This window comes from Plectropomus leopardus, chromosome 16 (genome assembly GCF_008729295.1).
Source record: "Plectropomus leopardus isolate mb chromosome 16, YSFRI_Pleo_2.0, whole genome shotgun sequence".
Lineage (NCBI taxonomy): Eukaryota > Metazoa > Chordata > Actinopteri > Perciformes > Serranidae > Plectropomus > Plectropomus leopardus.
Genome location: NC_056478.1, coordinates 30,390,480 through 30,417,357, shown reverse-complemented (window position 1 = coordinate 30,417,357; position 26,878 = coordinate 30,390,480). Strand labels below are relative to the sequence as shown.

The following is a 26,878-nucleotide window of genomic DNA, read 5'->3' as shown; positions in this document are numbered from 1 at the left end:
GGGGCTCAGCAAGGACCTCTGTCGGGGGTGTGAGGGATCCTTCACTGGCCCTTTTTTGATAAATGAGCTCTATTTTGATGCTTTTTTGGTGCACCCTGGCACCTTATGTATACTAAAAGTACAAAAACAATTCACAGTGTGAATCACTTTATTTTTATCGTGAATCAGCACCCTATCAGGGGCCAGATTGGACCCGCAGACTGTAGTTTGGGTATCACCGTCATAAACAATGTGACATCTCTGCAGTGTATTGTGTGATTGGCTTATGTGTCTGATGTTAAACTTCAGAGTTTATTTTGGGTCATTTGACATTTTTGACTAATAACTACCTAACAGAACGAGACTCTACAGATGTTTATGCAGTCAGCTCAGGTGATGCAGCTCAGCTCTACAGGAAGGTGCTTTCATGTGAGAATGTGAAACAGAGTAAAGAAAGTCATGACCTTACAGCATACTCACACTGACAGTGATTATCGTGATTGTTTTCATACATGTTATATTCAGGGAATCATTGGGGTCAATACTTGTGTCTTCTGTCCAGATTGCAGTGGTAGCTGTGATGTGCAAACCACATCGATGTCCACACATCACCTTCACAGGAAATATCTGTGTGTAAGTGAACGGTTTCCTCTGTCCTAAAATCTTGCAGCTTTTAGGTTTACTTACTTTTTTTTCTGCAGAAAATGAGCTAAAATTTTTAATTAAAATGTGTGCACTGTAGACATGAGCAGAACATAATTATGTTACTGATGTTAGCAGAATCAGTGACTTCTTTGAAATCACTTCTTAAAACCTATTTTTATAGACTTGCTTTTATGTGATGTCATCTTCATTTATTTGTCTTTTAATTTATCTATGTTTTTTTTTCAACGTATGTTTTTATTTTATTCTTGGCCCTCCAATGATGATAATGATGATAATAATAATAATAATAATAATAATAATAATAATAATAATAATAATAATAATAATAATGATATTTTCTGTTTACTGCCTTTACTTTGTATTGTAGTTTGTTAACATGTTTCTGTCACTAATGTGTTTTTTTAATTTTACCATTACCCTTTGAAACTTGATCTGACATCAGTTTTTTTTGTGCTGGCTTTAGACGTTTAGACGTCCTTTACAAGCATTATACCTCAGTAACTTGACATGAACTACACCCCCCCCCCAAAAAAAAAAAAAGAAAAAAGTGACCTTAAAGTTATCCCAAAAAATACAGGGGGAGAGAGAGAATTATTAGAAAATGATCAAAAATATCAAGAAAACTACATTTATTACTATATATTTACAAAACATATATTTATTATAATTTACTGTTTGTTTTATTTTAGCACTTTTTCATGTCGTTTCAACTTTTTGCTCATTTACAATTTTTTTTTCCAATTTCAGGTTATTTTCTGATAACTTTACTAATTTCTTTCTAATTTTTGGGTCCCTTCTTTTCATGTTTTTGAAAGAAATCAAGCTTAATTGCTCAAGTTTCAAGGGGTTAATTCTTGTCTGCCCTTTGTTTGGTTTTTATTGCTATTGTCTTTGGGTTTTCTTTTGTTTTTTCTTTGTCTGTGCTTTGCTTTGTTTGTCAAAGCAATGTGTAAAAACTGCTTTTAAAGGTGCTATATTAATTAATAAGTTATTTTATTTGATTTCATATATTTTAAAATTTCATATTAATTACTATATGTACAGGCTCAGGTCAAAGGACAGATGAAACTAGTAAGAGGGGTTACACATGTTATTGCTTTAGAGAATTTTGTTTTTTTTTAATTATCACAAGCCTATTAATTTGTTGTTCCAATATGTAAAGCAACTCTCCATACTTTCTCTGGCAGCTACTGTCCTGGTGGACCTGACTCTGACTTTGAGTACTCCACACAGTCCTACACTGGCTATGAGGTAAGGCGGTCTCATTTTGCCTCCTTCCTGTAAGTGTACATCCACACAGAACTCTCCTGAAAGTCATGTCTGGTTTGTCTTTAGAAAAAATGCCTTACTTTTCTGTAAATTCCCTTTTTTTACTGTGATGCTGTCTATAACCTTGATGTGTTACTTATTATAAATATAGTGACTTTTTTTTCATTGTGTCACAAAGGGAGAAATATTTTCCCTTCGTTAGTAATCGGGTTGATTTTTTGGGGTGAGCTTTGACTTTAAGATCTGAATTTTTTTACCTCTCATGATTTTTCTCTTGCTTCCTTTCTATTAGCCAACGTCCATGAGAGCAATCCGAGCGCGTTATGACCCCTACCTTCAGACCAGACATCGGGTGGAGCAGGTCAGTCTGGTGCACCCTCTGTGTATACTCTCATTTATTGTGTTTTTTAATGGCTCTTTAATTTTAGGCGTGGCTCAGAATCTCACAAAAATCCATTGAATGTAGTTGCTTGACACATATACCTCTGTTTAGTAGCTGTGGGAACTGTCCTCTTTATTGCGTTTGTAATATTTTAAAATTGCCTGCCTGTTCCACCAGTAGAGACCAGAGACTGAGCTCTGGTGGTGCATGCTGTGCACTACATACAATGAGTATAATAGAACGAGGAGTGCCTGTATTTAGGTACTGAAAAACACACTAGTATACCGTTATGCCACCCAAGCCTAGAATAAGGACAAACATTTAAAACAGTGCCGTTTTAATGATTCATACTCTGCTGTGCTGCTAATCAGCACTGATGTGTACTTTTACTTAATTCTGCAACATCAATGCTAGAAAAAAAAAGATCTAAAAACCTAATCAATGCTGCAGTTTGATATTTTAAGTTGCCACAAGGTGCTTAAACTGCTGTTTCTCCAAATCATCTTCTGTGCAGTGATTGTCTTTGGCTGCATACATGTATAAATCATAACCTTTGATCACATATTTATAACACAGTAATGGGTGTCACGGCTTTTACCCGCCTGCAGAGACCTGACCCCAATTATGCCATTATTTAAATTTATGGCCACCATTAGTATGATGCAGAGGAGCAACTCAGTCCATTAAAGCAACAGTTTGTGTGGGAAAATGGGCCATCTGAGTCTCACTCTGCAGCTTCCTCATCTGATTCACTGAGTTTAGGCTGTATGAAGTCTGTTAACCCTTTCAAACTTGAGCTAATTGGCTTGATTTCTTTCAAAAACAGTATTAAAAGGCAAAGAGCAACAAGTACCTGAAAAGAGGTAAAATTCTAAAATAAACATAATAATAATCGTCATTTACAAAAACCTGCAAACAATTACTGAAACATTAAACACATTCTGACATAATTTTAAATAATGTTATCATGAAAACTAGCTTTAAATATAGTTTTTTTCTCTAGATTTTTTCCCCCTGAAAGTAGAACAAAAGGAAAACAAACAAACTAGTAAATGAACTGAAAAAAGGGCTTAAGAAATTCCAATTATTGTGTAACATAATTTTAAACAGGTAGTTATGATTATTATGAATATAAGGTTTGTTTGTTTTTTTCCAAGCGTTTTCCCTAGACATTTTCCCCTAACTTTTTAAAAAATGATTTTCTAAATCTACCAATATCTTGCAATTTGTGGAACATTTCTTATCAAGTTGCTCGTTGCCTTTTTTGCCACGTTGTTGTTATTGAAAGCAGCACAGAAAAGTGATGTTGCTCCAGGAGTCAAAGGTTTCATGTGCAGATGCTGTTTAAAGTTTAAATTGATATTATTATCATTATAATAACTGTTTTGGGAGAACATTATTTTACTGTACTTCAGCCTATAAATGTCTCAGTATTATCTAATAGCAGTGTTACCAGCTTTGTGTTTTGTGTGTGCTGCGCAGCTGAAGCAGCTGGGTCACAGCGTGGATAAAGTGGAGTTCATAGTGATGGGCGGGACCTTCATGGCGCTGCCTGAGGAGTACAGAGACTACTTTATCAGGAACCTGCACGACGCCCTGTCAGGACACACCTCCAACAATGTGGCCGAGGCCGTCAGGTAAAATACACGCTTTTTCCACTAGGTGCACTGTCACAATCAATGTTGCTGCAAATCCCTGACATGTCCCAGGCTGTCATCATCCAAAAAAAAATCGACTTAGCGTTTAGGATATCGAAAATAACAAATTGTATGTGTTTTTTCTTTTTTTTTTTTTAATCTAAAAACATAATGGCATCATGAAAAAAACCCGGCATTCAAAAGGTTAAAATACTGAATATGAATGAATATTTGATATTTATAGTTAGGACTGACATTGGTTTAAAAAAAAAAACAAAACAATAAAAGTAGAAAATCATATTGATGTATATTATTTTGAGAAGCACATTTTTTGCACAGAGCGAGTGTGTAATATTAAAGCGGTTAAAGGGTTAATAGATGCAATGCAATATGACAGGTGATGGTTAACACAACAGAACACATGGAGTTACAGTTAAAATGATACAGTTCTGGAGCAACGTGACAGACATTTTGGCATTATTTTTGAGTATTTGTATGTGTTGTGCGTTTCAGCTGCCCAGTGCCACATGTGAGAATAGTCCACAATAGCATCCACCAGAGGGAGATATTGTACCATTTGTAGAACTGTCTTTACATTCACACATGTTGCCTTCCTTTACTGCTGGAGATTTTCCTCATATCAAGATGTACTTTCAGAAACTGAAAATTTAAAAAAAAGGTCTCATTTTGTAAAGCTAATTGTATGGCAGTAAATAACTATAGTGGTAATTGTTATTTAATAATTATTTTTATCATCAATTCGCCAGTGGGGTATTTTTTATATTTATCAATATAATCTTAATGATCAAAAATCTTTAAAAAAGAGGAAAAAAGAGAAATGCCATCTATATTTCAAATATCTTGTTTTTTTTCAAGGACAGAAGAACCGACAGCACTCATATTTAGATTCTGCCTGTCACTGTACCTTTAGTGCAAATGAAAAAAAAGGATATTAACCAAGATTTAACTGCATGGCTGAAAACGGTGAAAGGCAGTGTATATGAGGCTTTGTGTATTTTATGAAAATGTTTTTTTTTACCATTTGAAACCTGGGACAACATCAATTTACTGAATTATTATAATTTTTTAAATCACTTTTTTCAAGTCTTATTTTCCTTTTTTTAACTTTCTTTTTCTTTTCTATTTTTTGGGTCATTTGTTATTCATAATTACATGTTTAAATTATGTCACAGAATTATTCATTTCCTTTTTTCCCTTATTTTCTGGCAATTTTTTAATTCATTTTTTACAGGTTTCTTGCTAATTTTGGGGTCATTTCTTCTTTTGTTGCTCATTGCCTCCTACCCATGTATTTTATTAAATCAAGCCAGGTTTCAAAGGGTTAAACTTGGCACAATGGAGTCAAAGCAGTGCAATCCGATATGCAGCATGAGGCACACAAAATTCAACAAAAAACTCAACAAAAAAATAGCTTTCATTTCCCTCTTCTGTTCTACCTTCGTCTCCACCACAAGACAAAAAAAAACATGTTTTGTGCTTCAATAAAGAATTGGCCAAAATTCTCTGTTATGCTTATTCTAAAATTGGTCTGAAATGTCATTCCGGCATTAAAAAGTCTTTCATTTTAACTCGCCGTTAAGCTGCAGGAAAGCTGTCACATTCGACAAGCTGGAACCAGAGAATTGTTTTTGGATTTTCATTAATAAATGACTTAATTACCTAATTACAAAAACTCTCAGTTAATGTTTTTGTCTTTCAACTATAATTTATAATTTGACTCCTGGCTTCAGCCCTGTGAAGTTGATGCCTCCTGACATTTTTTAAACATCAATAAAAAACAGAGACTATAATTAAGCATTACATCCCTGTCCTCTCTGCACTCATCCTCCCAACCATTCGCGTGCCAAAAACACACCTTCTCTCTGTGGACTCTGCAACATGGGGAGTGCTGGACTGTATTCTGAGCACTTACATTATGTTGTGTTTACATCCGCTGGACCTCACCCCTTTGTCTATTCAAGCGATAATTTGGGATTTTATAGTATGGGGTACTCAAAGTCTGTGTATTGCATACCGTAGATGTCAGTTGGCACACTCCTAGTAGGAAGACGCAGACTGGAGTTTGACACGAAAGCTTTACAATCTACTGCTGTGAAGGGGTCGGCAACAAAATGTGTTTTAGCCACTGACCGTGTTAGACAGCCCGCTCTGACAGGGAAGCAGTTTTAACTTCTGTACAGCTTCCGTACTCCATCTATGCTCTCATCAAAGCCACCAGACTCCACTGAGAAAAACAGTAATTTTAACTCGCTAAACATGGTTTCGATCATCGACTGTATAAAAAGATGGACAGCACCCCCCCCTCTTACCCCCACTATGCTGAAGTGAGGTTAAAATATCTGAGATCTGGCCGTGCCATCTTGCAAGGGTGATGCCATTGAGAGCCCACATCTGTGCAGTAGCAATATCCGCAATTGTGGAGTTCCCGCCCAAACACCCATCTGACTAATTGTGAGCAGCTCCATTAAGTGCACAGATTGGCAGTCACGGCTGTCAATCATGGCAGAAAAGCCCCCTTTTATAAAATTAAATAACTGATTAAACTGAACTTACCATCAAAAACAAACATTTGAACAAACATCAGGGTGATGAGAACAACCTTCAGTGACAGAAACCATCTTTGGAAAAAATGTATTTGGTGTGTATTTTGAGTTTTTAGTTTGGCTTGTGTCCATGCACTAACATGGAGGGGAGGGCTTTATGACCTATACTGCAGTCAGACACCAGGGGGCGATCCAGATTGAATAGCCTCACTTTGGGGTAGCTGTCAAGTCGTCCATCATTCAGTTTATGGTTTTGGGTGTGCCTCTGCTTTGATCAGTTAGTTCGTTAGTTATTGTGTGTCTTTGGTGAATTCAAACTAACCCTTTTAATTGGCAAAGTCACACACTGACATGAAAAAAGCTAACTGATCGGGGCAGTGTAAGGCCAGCAGCTCCTGTTTTCAGCAACGTTAAATAACTGTTTTTTCTCAATAAAGTCTGGCTTTGAACAGAGCGGTATAACAGCTTAATTTTAGCACAGGGTTATAAGACATCTTTTGGATTTTAGGACATTTAAAGGATTTTGGGACATTTCAAGGATTTTAGAACATTTCTAGGAATTTAGGACGTTTGTCGATCTTTACGCCATTTCCAGGCTTTGAGGATGTTTTGGGGGATTTTAGGAGCTTTCTATGATTTTCTAATGTTTCTAGTATTTTAGGACATTTGAAAGATTTTAGAAAGTTTTCAGGATTTTAGGACATTTCTCTTATTCTGAGACATTTCTAGGATTTTAGGATGTTTCTAGGATTTATGATGTCTCTTGGATTTTAGGACATTAAAGTCTTGGCTAGGACTGTTGGGGGGTGTGGGGGATTGACAAATAAGCTGCATTTTGATGCTTTTTTGTGAACTCTGGCACCTTGTGGATATTGAAAGTATAAAAACATTTCCCAGTGTGAATCACTTTATTTTTTATTGTCAATTAAAAAAATGATTGGGGTGCCACCTGGCTCCCAATAAGGTCCCAGATTTGGTCCACAGACCGTAAAATAAGTATCACTGTCCTACACACTTGGCACCTGGAAAAAGTTTCAGTTCTTCAACCTCACCGCTAGATGCCAATAAATCCTCCACACTGGACCTTTAAGTTCTGGTGATTATCTCCACAGATTAAACCGCTGAATGAACCATTCAGAATTCAGGTGGAAAATGAGTGAGGACGCTCTCTGTGAGTCCTCCTCAGTTACTTTCATTGATTCTCACTTACCCAGCTTTGAATGAATTTAGCCGCACATCTGCTCAGTATGGACGTGTGGCAACTTTTCAGATGACTTGGAGACGGTTCAAAGTCAAAGCAGAAATACCCATTTGTTGAAGAGATGAAGACGTCATACAGACCATTTGACCAAATAATGGCTTTTTCACTGTTTGTTTGTCAGCGGGGGCCGTTTAATTCCCTAAAGTCCGATAAGACCAGAGAGGACAATTTGTGTGAGTGTGTGTCTCTACTTGTATGTGTCTGTCACTGTGTGTGTGTGTGTGTGTGTGTGTGTGTGTGTGTGTGTGTGTGTGTGTGTGTGTGTGTGTGTGTGTAGGCCTGTAGGTGTGAGTTTGCCCTGCTCTGCTATCAGCTTTCTTCGTTAAGATGCTGTGATTGTGGTAATTGTGGTGGCTGCTGCTCAGTTTGTGAAGGAGGGGGCACTTGGTTCGGCTGGGTACAGCCCTTATCTCTGCCTCTATGTGTGTGTTGGTGTGTGTGTGAGACGTGTTTTTGTTCCTGGAAGAAAGTGGTGCGCGCAGGGTGAGTGTGTTTGTCACCATGCTCAGCTCGCTCCCGATCTGATCACAGCAGCAAGATACCTCGAGATAATCGCCTGAGATAATAGACTTTTTATTGATTCATCTTATACAATGTGATCGTCCTCTCTGAAGCATAAACTCCTGTAATTGGTGTAAATCAGCCAGCAGACTGTAAAAGATGGACATTTATTGCCAGCAGATACAGAATCAGAGGGAGCATGTGCTGGCATGAGGGGCGCTAATGGTCATTGGAGCAGCTGGAGTGGAGAAAATGACAGCTTGCTGGTGTGCTGGAGATGAGATGTGTTTTTTTTCTTCGCCTCTGTTGTTTTTGCGATTTCAAACAGTGACTCAAATAAGTTTAGAAGTAGCAGTTGAGTCAGGCGGATGGAGTTCAGAAAATACTGGTCTCGAGATTAAAAGAATAATAAAGGATTGTACTGTGTCTACTACAGACATTTTGTCAAGTCATGTCTTTTTCTATTACTGTTTTTTTTAGCCATTGAAACTTGGATTGACATCACTTTTCCTGTGCTGCGTTCAGATGCCTTCTACAAGTATTTAAGCCTTTAAATCCCGAGCAAATTGGTGTGATGTCTTCCATAATCATGGCAAAAAGGCAATGAGCAACTTTGTGAGAAATGTTCCAAATGGAAATTTGTAAATTAAAAAATAAAAATAAAAAGCAAGGGTGAAATGTGTAGGAAAAGAAAAACTAGGTAAAAATATATATTTATAATTGCCATAACTACCTGTTAAAAGTTGTGACATTGTTATTATAATTAGAAGAACTTTTTTCAGATCTGTTATATGTATATGTAATTACATTTTTTTTGCGGCACTGCTGCAGAGCTGCCTGCTGTTATAACAACTGTATTTCCACAACTTTAAAGCACATATCAGCTACTGCACGCTGATACCATCATATACCATATACCCTTGTAAAATTCCAGGAAGGTATGAAGGTGAAGTATTAATACCACTAAAGCCTAATATGTGTAGCGAGAGGCATTATGTTTTCAGAGTGTCGTATGTACATTCTCGCTTATGTCTGTTCCATTCTTGTGAATGTGAAATCTCAAGAAAACCGTGAGTGAATTTCTTCAAATTTGGCACAAACATCCCCTTTCACTCAAAAATGAACTGATTCGATTTTGGTGGTCAAAGGTCAAGTTCACTATGACCTTGCATCTGTCTTAGTTTTGTCAATGCAATATCTCACTAATGCCTTGAGGGAATTTCTTCAGATTTGACAAAAACGTCCACTTGGACTCAGCGATGAGGTGATCAGATATTGATGGTCAAATGTCAAAGGTCAAGGTCACTGCGACTTTGTCTGTCTCATTCTCATGAACACAATATCTCACTAATGCCTTGAGGGAATTTCTTCAACTTTGGCACAAACTTCCACTTGGACTGAAAAATAAACTGATTAGAATTTGGTGGTCAAAGGTCAAGGTCAGTGTGACCTGACAAATCATATTCTTGACCATAAATCAAGGATACATACGATGATTGTGACAAAATTTCTCTTTGACATCACAAGGCATGAGGCATGCAACTGTATGGTGGTAATTGTAGTTTCCTATTTGGGGTTTTGGTAACATGGTGGAAACACAGCACATATTACCAGCTCATGTAGTCAATATGGTTAGCATGTGAACAAACAGTTGCTGACTCCAATGAGCTGTAAGACACGTTCCAGAGCTGAGGGGAACTGCAGAGTTAAGTTGTCTGTGGCTCCATCACAAGACAGTTTTTTTTACCATTAGACACAGTTATTTAATCCATTGTTATTTTAGAAATATTGATCATAGCCACCTTGACCCCTTGAAACCTTGGCTGACATCACTTTCCTTGGGTTTCCTCCAGAAATTTTTATTAGTATTTAAACCTTTGAACCCTAAGCAAATTGGGGCAGTTTCTTTAAAAAAAATATCTTAATCTTCTTTTAAAATTGTAGATTAAGCTGATTATTATTTTTTTAAATTAAAGGAAGTAAGCCAAGGGGAGAAATGAAAAAAAAAACAATATTTAAAATTATAATAATTTCATATTAAAAATTACCTTACAGAATTTAGTTTTCTAAGCACCTTTTCCAGGTCATTTCACTGTTTTTTCCCTTTCTTTTACTTGTGTGTGTGTTTTTTGTTTGTTTTTTAAACAATATAATTTACAAGGAATTTCACAGATTACTGTGATTGCTCGAAACATGGCAAATAAAGGCAACAAGCAACTTGGTAAGAAATGTTCCACTAATTACAAGAAATACATAGGTTTAGAAAATTATTTTTAAATAAGCTAGGAAAAAAAATCTAAAAAAAGAAAAAAATGTCAAGGGAACTTTACTTCTAATAATCATATTATATTTCATATCATATTTAAAATTATGTTACAGAATTATTACATTTACAAGTATTACATTTACATTTTTAAAACTAATTTTCTAGTCATTTTCTTCACTTTTTACTAGTTTCTTGCAAAATTTTGGGTCATTTCTTCTTTTGTTGTCCATTGCCTTCTTCCCACATTTTTGAAAGAAATTAGTTCAGTTTGCTCAGGAATTTAAGAACTATAAAGTAGGTACTAATGTTAATCTATTAATACAGCAAAAGTATGACTTAATATCCTGTCAGGTGCCGTAATGTCTTTCTCCTAACATTGAGGACCTCTGAATGACAGCATAATTCAGTATTTACCTTGCTGCTTTGTCACAAAGCAAACACTCATTAATGTCTCATTTCACATTTTTTTGCTTTGCAAACATTTTTTCGCTCTTCTCTGTTTCCTTTCTTGCATTAGTGTGTCCTTAATGTGAGGTTAGTGTGTGGATAATGAGCCGTACAAACTCCCAGCATGTAAATTGATGTTGCTTAATGATCCCAGCATATATAACACTCCAGCATGGTCAATGAGACTAAATAGTCAAATAAAAAAAATAAAAAGTTATTTTGTTGAAGCCAGAATTATATTATGAGGTATAGCAACACATTATGAGCAGAAATAACATGTACCTAAATGACAGAGATGTTTTTGTCCTGCAGGTACTCTGAGCGCAGTAACACCAAGTGTGTGGGAATCACCATCGAGACGCGGCCGGACTACTGCCTGAAGCGACACCTCAGCGACATGCTGGGCTACGGCTGCACCCGGCTGGAGATAGGAGTCCAGAGCGTGTATGAAGACGTGGCCCGAGACACCAACAGGTCAGTAGGTCGGGGGCAAGAACGAACGGACGGATATAGATAAGGAAGCAGACACGGTGTGATAGCAGCTGGTCTGATGGTTTGTGATGGATAGATTATGTTTTTAATTTTTTTTTGTACCTCCAGGCTTTGTAATTTGACAGCGTACCTGTATATATGTCTTTTTTCCAGAGGCCACACGGTGCGAGCTGTGTGCGAGTCTTTCCACCTCTCAAAGGACGCCGGGTTCAAAGTAGTGGCCCACATGATGCCAGATCTGCCTAATGTGGGCATGGAGAGGGACGTGGAGCAGTTCATTGTAAGCATCACTTGTTGTTATTTTTTGACAGATTGTTTGTACATTATTATAACTTTAGCAGTAAGTGAGGTTTGGGAAGTCTGTTTTTTTTGCCTCTGTGCTGGTGACAGCCAAGGCCGGAGGTATTATGTTTACAGGTTGTCCATCTGTCCCATTCTCGTAAGCGCTATATCTCATGAACACCTTGAGGGAATTTCCCTTAAATTTAGCACAAACAACCACTTGGACTCAGTGATGAGCTAATTTGAATTTGTTGTTCAAAGATAAAGGTCACTGTGACCTTGCACCCCTTCTCATTCCTCAAGAATGCAATATCTGCAGATGGCCTTTAGAGAATTTCTTCAAATTTGACACAAACATTTAAGTGGACCCAAGGATGAAATGATTAAAGTTTGGTGGTCAAAGGTCACAGTGACCTTTCCTTTGTCTCATTCTTGGCAAAGTAATATCTCAAAAACACCTTATGGGAATTTCTTAAAATTTGACACAGTCACTTGAACACAATGATGAGGTGATTTGAAGTTGGTTTTTAAAGGCCAAAGTCACTGTGACCTTCTGTCCATCTAATTTTTGTTAACACTAAATTTGAAGATAGCCGTGAGAAATTGTTCTCAAATTTGGCACAAATGATCACTTGGACTTAAGAATGAAAAAAATTATAATCTCGTGTTTGAAGGTCAAAGGTCAAGGTCATGGTGACCTCATTAAACATGTTTTTGGCCATAACTCAAGAACTCACACTGAAATTTCACACAAATGTCTCAAAGATATAAGGAAAAAGGTCTGAAATTTCATATCCAAGACGTCAATCCGTGACTTCATAATGATCTTCAGAAGCACTTCTCTGGCCATTACTCAAGGTCATCTCTCAGAAACAGACAGGGAGAACCATACAGCTTTGTGGCGGTATCTCTAGTTATGCCTCTGCATTGGCAACAGCCAAGGCCCTGAAATGTTTCTGGTTTTGTGTTCCACCATCTTTTCTGGGTTTGAACCTTTGCCTCCAGGCTTGAATCAGTTTAGACGGACTTGATGTCTTAATGGATGTGCTGTGCTGTTTGTCCAGCTTTTTCATATGGACCGACTGGATAGAGACTCAGGACACAGTGTCACAGTGTCTTCATTGTAGTTTTTCTTTCAGGGCACATTCTGTTCTTCTTAAACAATTTTCTTTTTGGACATTTTTTGACCCACTTGGACAGTTTAATAGTGTAGATATAGACAGGAAATATGGGGAGAGAGAGTGAAAAGTATGACATGCATTAAAAAACCCTGGCAGGAAACCAACCACGGCCATGCATACTGTAATATGTGGCTGAACCACTACATCACCGAGACGCCCAACATTCTTTAGACTTAAAAACAAATTTTGAGCTGATAGATGTTTATTACGTTGGCAACCGCTATCAGTCTATTTACCACTGCATTGTCTGTATCCTGCTCACAGTAGGCGTAGCAAATGGTCAGGGGCCGCCCGGCACGCCATCGGGGTCCAGATTTGGCCCGTAGGCTGTAAGTTGAGTATCACTGCAGTAGAGTCGTGCACCAAGTGCATCATTAAGGTTATTGTTTGTGACATTTGCAATCATGTCTTGTTCTTTTGCTTGACATCAGGGTGTGTCATCGCTACTAAATTCACAGTGGTATAGTACCAAGTAAGTCCTACATGTAGCATCTTAAAATAGAAACGGGAAAGCTTGTGACAGTTGACGCACAGTGTCGACTGTGATGTGACTCAATAGAAAATGGTGTCAGATGTCTCTCAACAGCAGGCTCACTTTACTGCTCTGATTGGAGACACAGCTGTAATTTGAATGAGCAGAATCAGACAGTTGCCTCCCAACATGCCTGACTGTAGGATGTAAATGAAGACTCAGTTTGAGGCTGTGCGCAGTATCGGCTCATTGGGTTTATTTTTACATTGGAAAAGGAATCGAATGATGAACAACACAATGAAAAGATTTTTACTAATTAGTGCAGGTAACGCTCTCATGCACCTCTGTCACTCTTACCAAAGAAATGTCACTCTGTGTCAGATCCAACAATAATAATGATTTCTCTCTGCCTGCCAATTGAACTGGTTTTGTTCATGTTTTTGAATTATTGGCAGTGTGGTGATTCATAGGGGTTTGCACTACAATAGAGTCGTCTTCAGAGGTGAAAAAGTTCAACTCCTTGATTTTTCTGTTTAATGAGCTACAAATGAAACAAGAAAAGAAAGAGATGGAATAGTCAGGTGTGATGTGGACACAGTTTAGTCCTGCTCAGAGAGACTGACTGATGAGACATAATGTATACTATAAGCAGGCTGAATTTCAAATAGTGGCGGATACATCTTGACCATTGATGTGATTTCTTTCAAAAACATGGGAAAAGGGCAATGAGCAACTTGCTAGGGTATGTTCGAAAAACTGCAAGAAATTAGTAGATTTAGTATATTATTTTTAAAACGCTTGGAAAAATGTCTAGGGAAAAAAAAGATTAAAAAGTAAAGGAAAAATGTCTAGGGGAGAAAAGAAAAAAGCTTGTGAAAAATGTCAAGGGAAAAAGGATCAAAATTCAGGGAAAAATGTCAAGAGAAAAAAGATAAAAAGTTATTGAAAATGTCTAGGGAAAAAGGAAAAAAGCTTGGGAAAAATGTCGAGGGAAAAAAGATGACAAAAAAATGTGGGAAAAGGGTCTAGGGAAAAAAAAACAGCCACTTCGCACAAAGTAGTGTCTTGTAATTTTTAGTCTAAAATGTTTGTATTAGGGAAGGAATTTTGTATTTAGAAACACATGCTGAATGTTTATTGTGTGAATCTGTTTTGTGCTTTACAAAGTTTTCTGAATCTGAAAAAGCTAGAGAAATAACTATGTTACAAAATTATTATAATTTTTAAGCATCTTTTCCACATGACTTTGTTGTTGCTGTGTTTTTAGAACTTTGTTTTTTCAAGATAATTTTCTTGTACATTCTTTACTAATTTTTTTGCAAATTTTTGGGTCATTTCTTTTGCGTTGGTTATTGCCTTGTTCCTATGCTTTTGAAAGAAAGCAGTTCCATTTGCTCAGGTTTGAAAGGGTTAATCATGGAAAGAGGATGAAAAAGAAGAGATTGAACGATTGTCTTTTTGATTTTTTTTCTAGAAAACATTGTATTGGACGTTGGAGGGTTGTTTTTTTTTTTTTTTAGAGTTTTGTTGTGTTGAGTTTTTAGAGTGGAAGTGAGTCTGTGTCTTCCCATAGTCTCCATACAGTACCTGTGTGTGTGTGTGTGTGTGTGAGAGAGAGAGAAACAGAGAGAGAGTGTATGTGTGTGTGGGCATGCGTACCAAAAACAGTATTTTAGCAGCGTGAGGACATTTTTGAAAAGTGAGGGCATTTTACCCCTGTTTTAGGGTTAAAACTTGGTTTTAGGGTTGAGGTTGCAGTTAGGGTCAGGTTGGGGTCAGTGTTAGGCATTTAGTTGTGATGGTTAAGGCACTCGGGAATGCATAATTTTAATAATGATAATAATAATGATAAAGTTTAATTATATAGCACTTATCACACCAATTTTACAGAGTTCTGTACACTTAAAATCACAAAGCACACACAGGATTTTTTTAAAAACACAACACAAAAGAAAAAATAAAAGAAACAACACAGGAAAAATGTTAGAAAAGCAAAAAATAGAACACAAAAGAAAAATTTAAAATGCAAGACTTATGTGCAGTTTCAGGTAGTATATATTATTAAAACAATCCATTAAAAAGAGATTATAGGAATGCCTTTCAATAAAAGTAAAAGTGAAGAAGATATTGATGACGAAGATCCTCAGGCAGATAATTCCACAGCCGAGGAGCCCTAACTGCAAACGCAGATAGGTTATTTTAGTGAAGGTCCTCGCAAAAAAGTAAGTGCAAGAATGTGTGTGTTTTACTGGGGGCAGCAGCAGGCCAGCAAAGTGAGAGGAAGCAGATAAAATGTGTTTTTGGCCCTCAGTGTCTTTCTTTGCTTTCCTGTACCACTTCCTCTGTCACTCCTCCTCCCACTGGACATAATTTCGTCCTTTGTCCCTGCCGTGTTTTTGTCTCCCAGTGTGCAGTCTCAGTATTTTCTCTCTCCTGTCTCCTTATTTGTCTCTTTCTCCCCTATGCTTTTCTCTAATCTCCATTATCTTTCACTTTATCTTTTTCTCCTATCCAGCCGTAACTTTTCACTTGACACTTTTCTCTTCTCTTCTGTCAGACGCTCTGCCTTCTTCCCTCCTCTTCCAATCACAAAATCTCCCCCTCTCTGCCTCCCCTCCCTCCCTCCTCTTTTATCACATTGACACTCTCAGATTGTACAGCTCGTGTGTAGCTCCCCTTCGCTCTTCCTCGTCGTATTTAATCTTCCATGACACGCTTCATGCCAGTGAGCGGGGAATATGCAAGTTCCTAAACATCCTGACTCCAAGATCCAAACTAAGCATCTCTGGATTTTTCCTTGGATCCATAAAATCTGTGCTTCCTTTCGAACACAGGATACATCTAGAAATAGTCAAAAGTGGAAAACATTTAAAGAGATGGGAAAAATAAGTTAGAGATGAGTGTAAGGCTTTTCATTTTTAGATTTACTTTGTACTCACACCAAAACTCCCATTGAGATCAAAAACCTTTTTTTTGGCAAATTGCTGACTTGCCAAGCCATGGTCTGGGAACAGTCAACAGGACAACTTGCTTAATTACCTCAGAGACCAGGACCATGTCTTGCCTCATTGTCATCACTGCAATGGTTTCTGGGAATTTGAGCCGTTTCCCCAGGTCGACCTCTAGCTACCAGTCCCCTGCTGTTACCGGTCTTAAGCATTGTTGTGGCTCCTCCCGGGCCTTGACAAAGGCAATGGAGTGTCTTGCTGCTAGTAGTAGTAACAATTGGGTAACAGCTCAAGACATGGTCCAGTGATCCTCTGCTCTGACACAGCTGGCATGCAGTGGTTTCTGCCAGGCCCCATTAGAAGTGGTTGGACGGGCTAGGGAGGACATCATAGACCAACTGATTCAGGAACTTTGTCCTGTGTGGTCCTGCCCACCAGAGCTCTGACCCACAAGCTCTTTCGATTCACTGCTTGTTTACCACTGTGTCCATGCCCCCTGCTTCTGCAGCTCCACAATCTGACTGAAGCGGGCTTCCTCCACCCAGCTCAGATCTCTGTCAGTGTTAGAGTGATTACAGCCCCAGTTTGTAGGATGTGTAAATTCAATCATTCATTGCCCGTAACGGCTTGTCCTCGTAAGGGTCAGGGTGGAGCTGGAGCCTATTCCAGCTGACATTGGGTGAGAGGCTGGGTACACCCTAGACAAGTTAGCCAGACTATCGCAGGACTGAAACATAGAGACAGACAAGCATTCACGCTCTCACTGTAGGATGTTTCTCAGATTTTAGGACATTTCTTGGATGTCAGGACATTGCTAGGACTAGAAACTAGGATGTTTGTGGGATTTTAGAATGTTTCTGCTGATTTTGGCACATGTTCAGGATTTTAGGACATTAGGGGCTTAGCTAGGACCTCTGTCTGGGTGGCGGGGGATCCTCCGCTGACACTTCTTTTGATAAACAAGCTCTATTTTGATGCTGTTTTATGCACTCTGACTCCTTATGTAAACTAAAACTACAAAATAATCTCCAGTGTGAACTATTTTTCTTGTAAATCAGAAAATGGCTGGAAGGGCTTCTTGGCACCCTTACGGGGTTCAGATGTGACGTGCACGTGAGCCGCAAGTTCAGTACCATTGACATATACTGTACCAGCTTTTGCCAAATTGTGTGTGTTACTACAAACCATTTTAAAGAAGCTGTGATCACCACATCACTCCTCTGTGTTTTAGGAAATAAAACAATTAAGTTAAGTAGATACAATAGTCGGGATGAGTATTTGTTATCTCAAGTGATAATTCGAGCCATAATTGAATAGCCCATCCTCCAGCTGCCCCGTGACCCCTTAAAGGATTAAGCAGGAACATACAATGAATGGACGGCATGACTGAAAACTCCAGCTCGTAGGTTGTTTGTCTGCAGTATCTAATTTGATGAGAATGGGAACCAGATGCTGCAAACATGATGCAAATAGCAGCTGAGATTTCAGTGTAGAGATGTTTATTTGAATATAAAACAGCCTCCATGAAAAATTGCTAGTAATTCCATTCAAGCCTTCTTGGCGCCGAGCTCTCTAGCACTGGTTGTTCTCTTAATTTTCTTTTCTGTTTGCATCAGTCACATTCATTCTTGCATGCTTCCTTTTCAACCATACTTGTGTGTATTGTGATCATATCCCGGTAAATTCCTGATGTCAGCCTGGATCAGGAGCAGTTTAGCAGCTGCAGTAGACAGAGGGCAGCAGCAGGAGAGCTTAGCATCCTCCTTGCGTCTATCATAGCTGTGCTGATAATGAAATTCGATTACAACTCCCTCCCAGCCTGAGATCCTCTCTCACTTATCTCCCGTATACAGATGCTCCCTGTCCCGGGGGACGCATCCTTAACAGGGTTCCTTTCCAGGAGCTCTTATATGGGGTCCAAAATGTTAGCAGCTGCAGAATCCCCAAAATAGTGTCTGGTCTCCTTTTTTGGTATCAAAGCATTGTTATGTGTCAGATTTCCTCCCGCTTCCCTCCCTTTAGGTTTACTGCAGAGTCATGTGGGACATGTTCTCATGTGATTATGAGCTGTGACGAGTGAGATTATGAGACACTGATAATGTGGCTCATTTTGGAGAATGTGCCTGGATTCCAGATCTTCACGGTTGTGATCATGATATGAGCAGAGAGGGGAGGAGAATGACTGGAAATCACACGGATTCCCCTCACTGCACTGACCCACACACCAACATTCCCTGCAATTGAATAACTTGCAGTGCTGTCTCTTTCATATCTGCTTCCTACGAGCTCAATGGACGCCTCTGCTGCATTTAGGAGTCAGTGTCTTTGCAAATTGACTTCTTTTTTTATGCCTCCATGCCGGCGATAGCCATGCCTGGAGGCATTACATTTATGGGTTGTCAGTCCGTCCCGTTCTCATGAACGCAAATTTGCGAAAAGATGAACTAAAAAAAGTCAAGGTCTCTGTGACCTTGCATCTGTGTCATTCTTGTGAACGCAATATCTCACAAACTTGAGGGAATTTCTTGCATAAACTGGCATTCACTTGGAACCAACGATAAACTGATTAGATTATGTTGGTCATTTGTGAAAGGTCAAGGTCACTTCGACTTTTGTCTGTTTCATTCTCATGAACGCAGTATCTCAAGAACACCTTGAGGGAATTCCTTCAGATTTGGTACAAACATTCACATGGACTCCAAGATTAACTGGTTAGATTTTAGTTTGATGCTCCATATTCAAATAAATTTCAAACCTAACCTAACATAATGTTCTGCAGAGACACTTTTCTGGCCATTACTCAACATCATATCTCAGGAACAGAAAAGGAGATATTTGGTCAGATACTGAATTGGTGACACTAATCTTAAAACTGAGATCTTCTGTGCTGCCGGGGGACAAGATGTGTGTGAAGCTACTATATTTTCACAGACATGGATGCAAACTGTAAGAGAAACTTGACAGGTGTGCGGAGGCAATTAACCATGTGGTGGTAATTCTAGATTATTGACACTTGAAGCTGTCAGTTAAAGAAGAAAATAAACTCTGTAGGCGTTTCTCTCTAATTGCCTTTATGTCCTTTCTCTTAATTCTTTTTTCCTTTTGTCATTTTAAAGTAGCTCCGTGTCTGTCTGCTGGCATGACAGTCAAGTCCATTTAGCGCTGCAGATATGGCTGTAAATGTCAGCTCATTAAGTGTGGTGAAACTGATAATGTCACATAAATGGATTCATTTGGTCTTTCCTCATGTTGAAACATGAAGTGTATTAAATTCATTTCAGATTGTGTCAGAAAGTCCATCTCAGGAGACTAATGAGAAACAAACTGAAATGGTGGCTGTGACTTTGAGTCCGAGCATGTGTGCTGAGAGCTGTTGTGTGATTAACACCTTGATCTATTATGTTTGTCTGCGTGTTTGTTGCAGGAATTTTTTGAGAATCCAGCGTTCAGGCCCGATGGTTTGAAGCTGTACCCGACTCTGGTGATCCGAGGTACGGGTCTGTATGAGCTGTGGAAGACGGGCCGGTACAAGAGCTACACACCCAGCGCCCTGGTGGACCTGGTGGCCCGAATTCTGGCGCTGGTGCCACCATGGACACGAGTCTACCGGGTGCAGAGGTGAGACAGTGAACGAGAAACATGGTGATGGTTGGACACCTGTGACTGTAGATCAATAAAGAGGAACTCTACAGGAGTTGGTCTTAGAGACAGGAGTCCTCTGGACTGCCTCTAACTAGTCTTAGATTTAGGAGCTATTTTAAAGGGTCAGTTTACCCCAAAATAAAGGCACTAAGATGTTTTGTGAATTACTCTAAGTATATACACTTAAAGTCAGGACTGACATGGTATTTCTTTCTTAAATCCACCAGTTAAGAGCTATTTTTGGAACAGTGATACTCATCTTATGGCCTGTGGGCCAAATCTGGCCCCTAATAGGTAACCAGGTGGCCCTCCAACTATTTTGTAATTCACAATTAAAGTAGGGGGCCAGATTGCATAAAACAACATCAAATAAGAGCTTATTGATCAAAAAAAGGGCCAGAGAAGGATACCCCACACTGCCTGACAGAGGTCCTGGCTAAAAACCCTACAAACATCCACAAGTCCTAACGATGTCCTAAAATCCAAGAAACATCCTGACATCCAAGAAATGTCCTAAAATCCTAGAAATCTCCTAAATTTCTAGAAATGTGCTAAAATCGTTGAAGCATCCTAAAATCCTAAATGTACTCAAATTCTAGAAACATCCTAAAAACCCTTGAAGCGGCCTAAAATCTTATAAAAAATGATGGCGTTGCTGCGGCTGGCCCCTGGCCAAACATCATTTTACATAAGTTGCCCCCAAGCAAAGCAAGTTGATGATAAAATATAGAATCTGTAAATGGGTCCCCAGGTAAAAATATATTTTTATGTGGTTCCATCTGTAAAACCCCACTGAAAGCTATCCCTCCATCATCTTCTCTCATTTTACGTGTCATCTGTCCTGTCTCTGCTTCCTGCTCTGGCACCGCCTATCAGGGACATCCCCATGCCGCTGGTGAGCTCCGGAGTGGAACACGGCAACCTGAGAGAGTTGGCACTGGCCCGGATGAAAGACATGGGCACTGAGGTGAGACTCTTCTATTAGACGAAAGACTCTGCATCAGCTTATTTTGAGCGGAGAGGCTAATAGACTTCCCCAGCTGGGCCGCCATCGAAACAGGTACCAGCGAAATTGGCTGGTGGCAGCTGCCAGCTGACCAGCGCTGACTGACTGTCAGAGTCATTTGCATATGTAGCTGTAATAGAGAAAGATGACAGATTAAAAAGCTGTCAAGTATAGTCCAGAAGCGTTGGAGCGTAGAATTAGAGCCCTTGCACGCCCTTCACACAATTTATTGAATTTATGTTGGAAAGTAGATGACAAAAGTTCATTCAGGTTGAAAGCACCAGGAGAGGGTGCACCCAACCAACCCTCAAAGACCCCTCACCATCCTCCATCAGGATAAAAGCAAGTGTTCATCAGAAAACTCGTGCGGGGTAAAGAGGCTCCTGTAAGCTTCTGTTAGAAAAACGCCAGGATGGTATTGACTGAAACAGTGCTCGCACCACTAAAACTCTTTACTCGGCTCTACTTTCTCCTCAGTCATTTTTAAAATCTCATTCATTATTCAAGACAACATTCATGATCACTTGCAAATTCTCTTTTTTCAACCTGAGTCTTTGTCTTAGCAGAGTTGGTGGCAGCTGCCTCAGAGATCAGGTTCATTTGATGTCACATATTGATCTTTTTTTTGACCAATTTGTTGAGTTCAAATTAATCAAACTACTTTCCCACAGAGTTTTCAAAACTTTCCAACTTGCCTCTCGCATTCTCGTAAAGGCGATAGCTGAAAATTGCCCTAAGGGAATTTCTTCAAATTTGGAAAACTTCTCCTTGGACTCAACAATGAACTGATTATATATCAGTAAAGGCAAAGGTCAAGGTCACCGTGACCTTTTATTTGTCTCATTTTCATGAACATGATTTGATGCTGTGCAAATCAGGATAGAGGAACCAACAACTCGCGTTTGTCAAGGCAAACCAAATGTATGCATCAATGACATAAAATGTCTCTTTCCCCCCATGTGTTCCACTCCAGAATTTTTTCAAATTTTTGTTGCTACTTGCGCTCTTCCCATGTTTTTTTTTTCAAGAAATCGATTTTCATAATTTTCTCAGGGGTCAAAGGGTTAATGCATGCTTGTTTCATATACCAAGGTTCCAAGATCCTGACTTTCTAAACTGCTTTGACTCATGTGCATGTTTCTGTGTGTGTGTGTGTGTGTGTGTGTGTGTGTGTGTGTGTGAGTGTGTGTGTGTGTGTGTGTGTGTTTGTGTGCGTGTGCATGTGCACAGTGTCGGGATGTGAGGACCCGAGAAGTGGGCATTCAGGAGATCCACCACAAAGTCAGACCTTACCAGGTAACGAACAACAGCCTGGAGATGAAGTGTTAATTTTAATAGAGTCAGAAACCAAGGGGTGAAATATGTTGGTGTTGTTTTGTTCTATATTAACCCTTAATGGCCCGCTTTAATATTGCACACACTCTCACTCTTGCTTTTCAGAATAAAGCTTATAAAGCTAATAAAGTTTTCCGCTTTCATTGAATTTACTTTTTTAAACCAACATCAGTCCTAGTCATAAACATCAAATATTAATAAAATTTCAGAATTTTAACCCTTTAATACCAGGTTTTTGTCATGATGCAGCTATGTTTCTAGATGAAAAAAAAACACACAAAAGATTAATTATTTTTAATGTACTACATGCTAAGTAGATTTTTTTTATTATCACAGCCTGAGATATGTTAATCATTAGCAGCAACATTGATTTTTATACATTATTAAATGTATAAAATTAGGCTTAAAAAGATATTACACATTAATATGATTTTCTACTCTCACTGAGTTTAGTTTTTTAACCAACATCAGTCCTAATCATGAATATTAAATATTTATTAATTTTCAGAATTTTAATAATGCCACTATGGCTTTAGATGAAACAGAAAAAAAATGTCAGTGATTAGCAGCAACATTGATTGTGACAGTGCATCTAGTGGAAATAGCATGTATTTTCTCCATATGCAAAATATAAAAAATGACATTCTTAGGTTGAAAATAGTAAAAAAAAAAAAAAAAAAAGACAAATTCCAAGGCAAAAGCCCAGAATGACACCCAGAAATAATAATGCATGTTTTTATGCTTTGAAGGCTGGCGGGTCAAAAATGTCAGTTTGAATGGGTTTCAATGGCGCATTTTTTGCACTGAACAGTCTGAATGTAACAGTATAGTTTCCACAGTGTGTTTATTGCAGGAGCTGAGCTGGAAATTCAGTGATTACACAAAAATACAGAAAATTTATACCATATGCATGACCACAGCCAAAATTATCCAAAAATTGAAGAATGAAAAGCTCCGTAAAATGCAGCAAGCAGTCCTGAAGAATTAAAAGAGCTTCTATTTACCACATTGATCTTTTTTTCGTACAAATCTAACAAAGCAGCTTGTGTTCAGGTGGAGCTGGTGCGGAGGGACTATGTGGCCAACGGTGGCTGGGAGACCTTCCTGTCTTACGAGGATCCAGAGCAGGACATCCTGATTGGCCTGCTGCGTCTGCGTCGCTGCTCCCCGCAGTCCTTTCGTGCGGAGCTGAAAGGAGGCGTTTCCATCGTCCGCGAGCTGCATGTTTACGGCAGTGTCGTCCCCGTCAGCAGCCGAGACCCCAGCAAGTTCCAGCATCAGGTGGCTGGACCATCACACACCCACACACATACACACACTTTATATATAAAGTAGATGCGCAAACACTCTGATTTCATTGCCAGCTGTGAATCTGATTGTTTTTGTCTGACGCTGTAAGACATGACTGCTGTATTTTCTTTGGCCCACATGAGACTAATATTAACCACAAAGTCACACAAAAGGAGCTCAAAGCGTTTTGAACGATTGATTTTACAGCGTGTTTGTCTGTTTCCATCCTCCTCTTCTTATTCAGGGTTTCGGCATGATGCTGATGGAGGAGGCAGAGAGAATTGCCAGAGATGAACATGGCTCCAGCAAACTGGCCGTTATCTCAGGTAAGAAACAAAAGAGCAGAGCAAAGCATCATTTCACTCTCCTGTTGTCTCGATGGAGGCACCACGTGAACACACGGCACCACAAAACTGCACTCAGAGGAAGCAGAGAGGCAGCAGAGAGGCAGCAGAGAGGCAGCAGAGAGGCAGCAGAGAGGCAGCAGAGAGACAGCAGAGAGGCAGCAGAGAGACAGCAGTGAGGCAGCAGAGAGGCAGCAGAGAGGCAGCAGAGAGGCAGCAGAGAGACAGCAGAGAGGCAGCAGAGAGACAGCAGTGAGGCAGCAGAGAGGCAGCAGAGAGGCAGCAGAGAGGCAGCAGAGAGACAGCAGAGAGGCAGCAGAGAGACAGCAGTGAGGCAGCAGAGAGGCAGCAGAGAGGCAGCAGAGAGGCAGCAGAGAGACAGCAGAGAGGCAGCAGAGAGACAGCAGTGAGGCAGCAGAGAGGCAGCAGAGAGGCAGCAGAGAGGCAGAAGAGAGACAGCAAAGAGGAAGTAGAGAGACAGCAGAGAGACAGCAGAGAGGAAGTAGAGAGACAGCAGAGAGGAAGTAGAGAGACAGCAGAGAGACAGCAGAGAGGCAGCAGAAAGACAGCAGTGAGGCAGCATAGAGACAGCAGAGAGGAAGTAGAGAGACAGCAGAGAGACAGCAGAGAGGAAGTAGAGAGACAGCAGAGAGGAAGTAGAGAGACAGCATACCACATCATTTGGTTTTTCACTGTACATTTGTCCCTAATCTTTTACATACAAGTCAGTCCACGGGCTGCTATAGCCAGTGGTCGAAGAAGTATCCATGTCCTTTACTTAAATAAAAGTACTAATAACACACTTAAAAAATACTCTTTTACAAGTTAAAGTCCTGCATTCAAATTTTTTTCCCAAGTAAAAGCATATTCAAGAAAAAAGTTCTAAAAATATTAGTAAGTAAAAGTGCAGAAATATCTTTTTTTTTTTAAATATTCAACTCAATATTAAAAATACAAACTTGTTCAATAAATAAATAAAAAATATATACATTATCAATTTTTAGAACCCCCCCAAGGAAAAACCCAAAACTTCATCTTAAACACACATACATAGACTTATATATTTACACACACAGACTTGCATACTCACACACACACACATATATATACTGTGTATATACATACACATTCATACTGCATATGATGGCACATGACACCAGCTGTGGTACATTTGGCTGTTTCATGTGTGTGCTTCTCCTCTGCGTGTTTTTGCAGGTGTAGGAACGAGGAACTACTACAGGAAGATGGGATATGAGCTGGAGGGCCCGTACATGGTGAAGGACCTGTATGGACCTGAAATAGACTGAAGCTGGACAATGGGTTGTTGTTTTTTTTGGACATCGGACACAGAAACACACAGTATTGTAATTATCGAGACAATATTCTGAGGACATGATGGGCGCAGTATATGTAGTGGAACTTTTCTCAGCATCAGAGGAGATAGTGGTTTGGTTTTTCTGGCTGTCCCTGTTTTTTTTTTTTTTTTTAAATCTGCGACACACCAGGGAACGCTGCTGCACCTCCACTCTCTGTAGATAAGAAGACGCTGTTAGGAGAGAGTGTAAGGAGTAAAGTTTTGGAGGGTGAAGCCAGAGCATCTTGTGAGTTAAGATGCAAACATTCTTTACTGCAGTAAAATAAGAAGGCATTTCAACCTGCTACTTTCCCTTAACCAGCACTGAAAAATCACACACACACACACACACACACACACACACACACACACACACACACACACACTCTGTTATATCCTTGTACTTAAATCTTTGTGAGGACCCTGATTGAAATAATGCATCCCCTAGCCCCTTACCCTTACCTTAACCATCATTACTAAATGCCTAACCTCAACCCAAATTGCAACCTGAACCCAAAAAAAAAAATGTTAACCCTCAAACAATCATTTGAAGAAGTGAGGACCAGTCAAAATGTCCTTTCCAAAGATGTCCCCACTTTGCTGCGAAAATACTTTTATGGTCCTCACTATGTGGAATGTACAGGAAAGCACACACACACACACACACACACAGAAAGAATAGCAAGTTTGTATTTGTAGCTCGCCACATTAAAACAATTAGCACCAGCAGTGCCTTGTCACTGAGCGAGCAGTACTGATTCTAAGAAATGAGAACAGTCCTGCAGAGACTCAGATGTGTCTGGTAAAGAAGCATCTGAACGTCTGAGGACCCTTGAAATGGTTTGCGTGTGTTCGCGGAGGATTAGAAACGTGTTTAGCACCACGCTTTGAGTTAATCGTGTTTATGTTGCAATTAAACGGAAAAGCCATTCTGAGTCAAGCGTTCATTACAGCTTGGCAGTGGATGAATGAACCATGGGAAGCGTCCTTGCTGGGCAGCCATCATGTAATTGCACAATTTTGATTTATAGGGCAGGAAATTGAATATTAGTGTTACATAAATTGCTTTTTAAAGCCCTGTAGTTAATCCCATTTCTTGTTTTTCTGTCATGCATTCTTGGCCTGTTTATGTTTTGTGGTGAATTCCAGATGTTGGACACGTCACTTGACCAGTAAAGTCTATTTCAGATGCTGCTGGTGTCCTGTTTTATGAGAGAAGTCTCAGATGTTGCAGAAATCTTTGCAAGACAATTCAATTATTATATCTAAATAAAATATTTGAGTCTCTAGAGCAGGGACACTCAATTTGCTTCGCTTGGGGCAACTTTTGCAAAAAGGCAGGGGTCCAGGGGCCATTCACAGCAGCCCCATACATTTCTGGAGTACATTTCAAGGATTTTAGGAGAATTTAATGATTTAAGGATATTTCTAGGATTTAAGGACATTTTTAAAATTTGAGAGCTTTTCCAGGACTTTAAGATGTTTCTAGGTTTTTTGGAAAATTTTTGGACATTTATATGATTTTACAACAATTCCATGATTTGAGAATATCTCTAGGAT

At 39.2% G+C, this 26,878-nt stretch overlaps 1 protein-coding gene across 1 annotated transcript in view; it reads left to right on the top strand.

Annotated features, from left to right (window-relative positions):
• elp3 (elongator acetyltransferase complex subunit 3) overlaps positions 1–26,511 on the top strand; it is a 28,923-nt gene extending 2,412 nt beyond the window's left edge. Inside the window, exons 4-15 of the mRNA XM_042504030.1 lie at positions 542–612; positions 1,833–1,896; positions 2,207–2,275; positions 3,779–3,933; positions 11,285–11,446; positions 11,618–11,744; positions 19,772–19,965; positions 20,866–20,956; positions 22,226–22,291; positions 23,384–23,611; positions 23,865–23,946; positions 25,180–26,511. Of these exons, the coding sequence (XP_042359964.1) occupies positions 542–612; positions 1,833–1,896; positions 2,207–2,275; positions 3,779–3,933; positions 11,285–11,446; positions 11,618–11,744; positions 19,772–19,965; positions 20,866–20,956; positions 22,226–22,291; positions 23,384–23,611; positions 23,865–23,946; positions 25,180–25,271 (1,401 nt within the window). The 3' untranslated portion in view covers positions 25,272–26,511. The remainder of the gene's footprint in view (positions 1–541; positions 613–1,832; positions 1,897–2,206; positions 2,276–3,778; positions 3,934–11,284; positions 11,447–11,617; positions 11,745–19,771; positions 19,966–20,865; positions 20,957–22,225; positions 22,292–23,383; positions 23,612–23,864; positions 23,947–25,179) is intronic.
• The last annotated feature ends 367 nt before the right edge of the window (positions 26,512–26,878 follow it).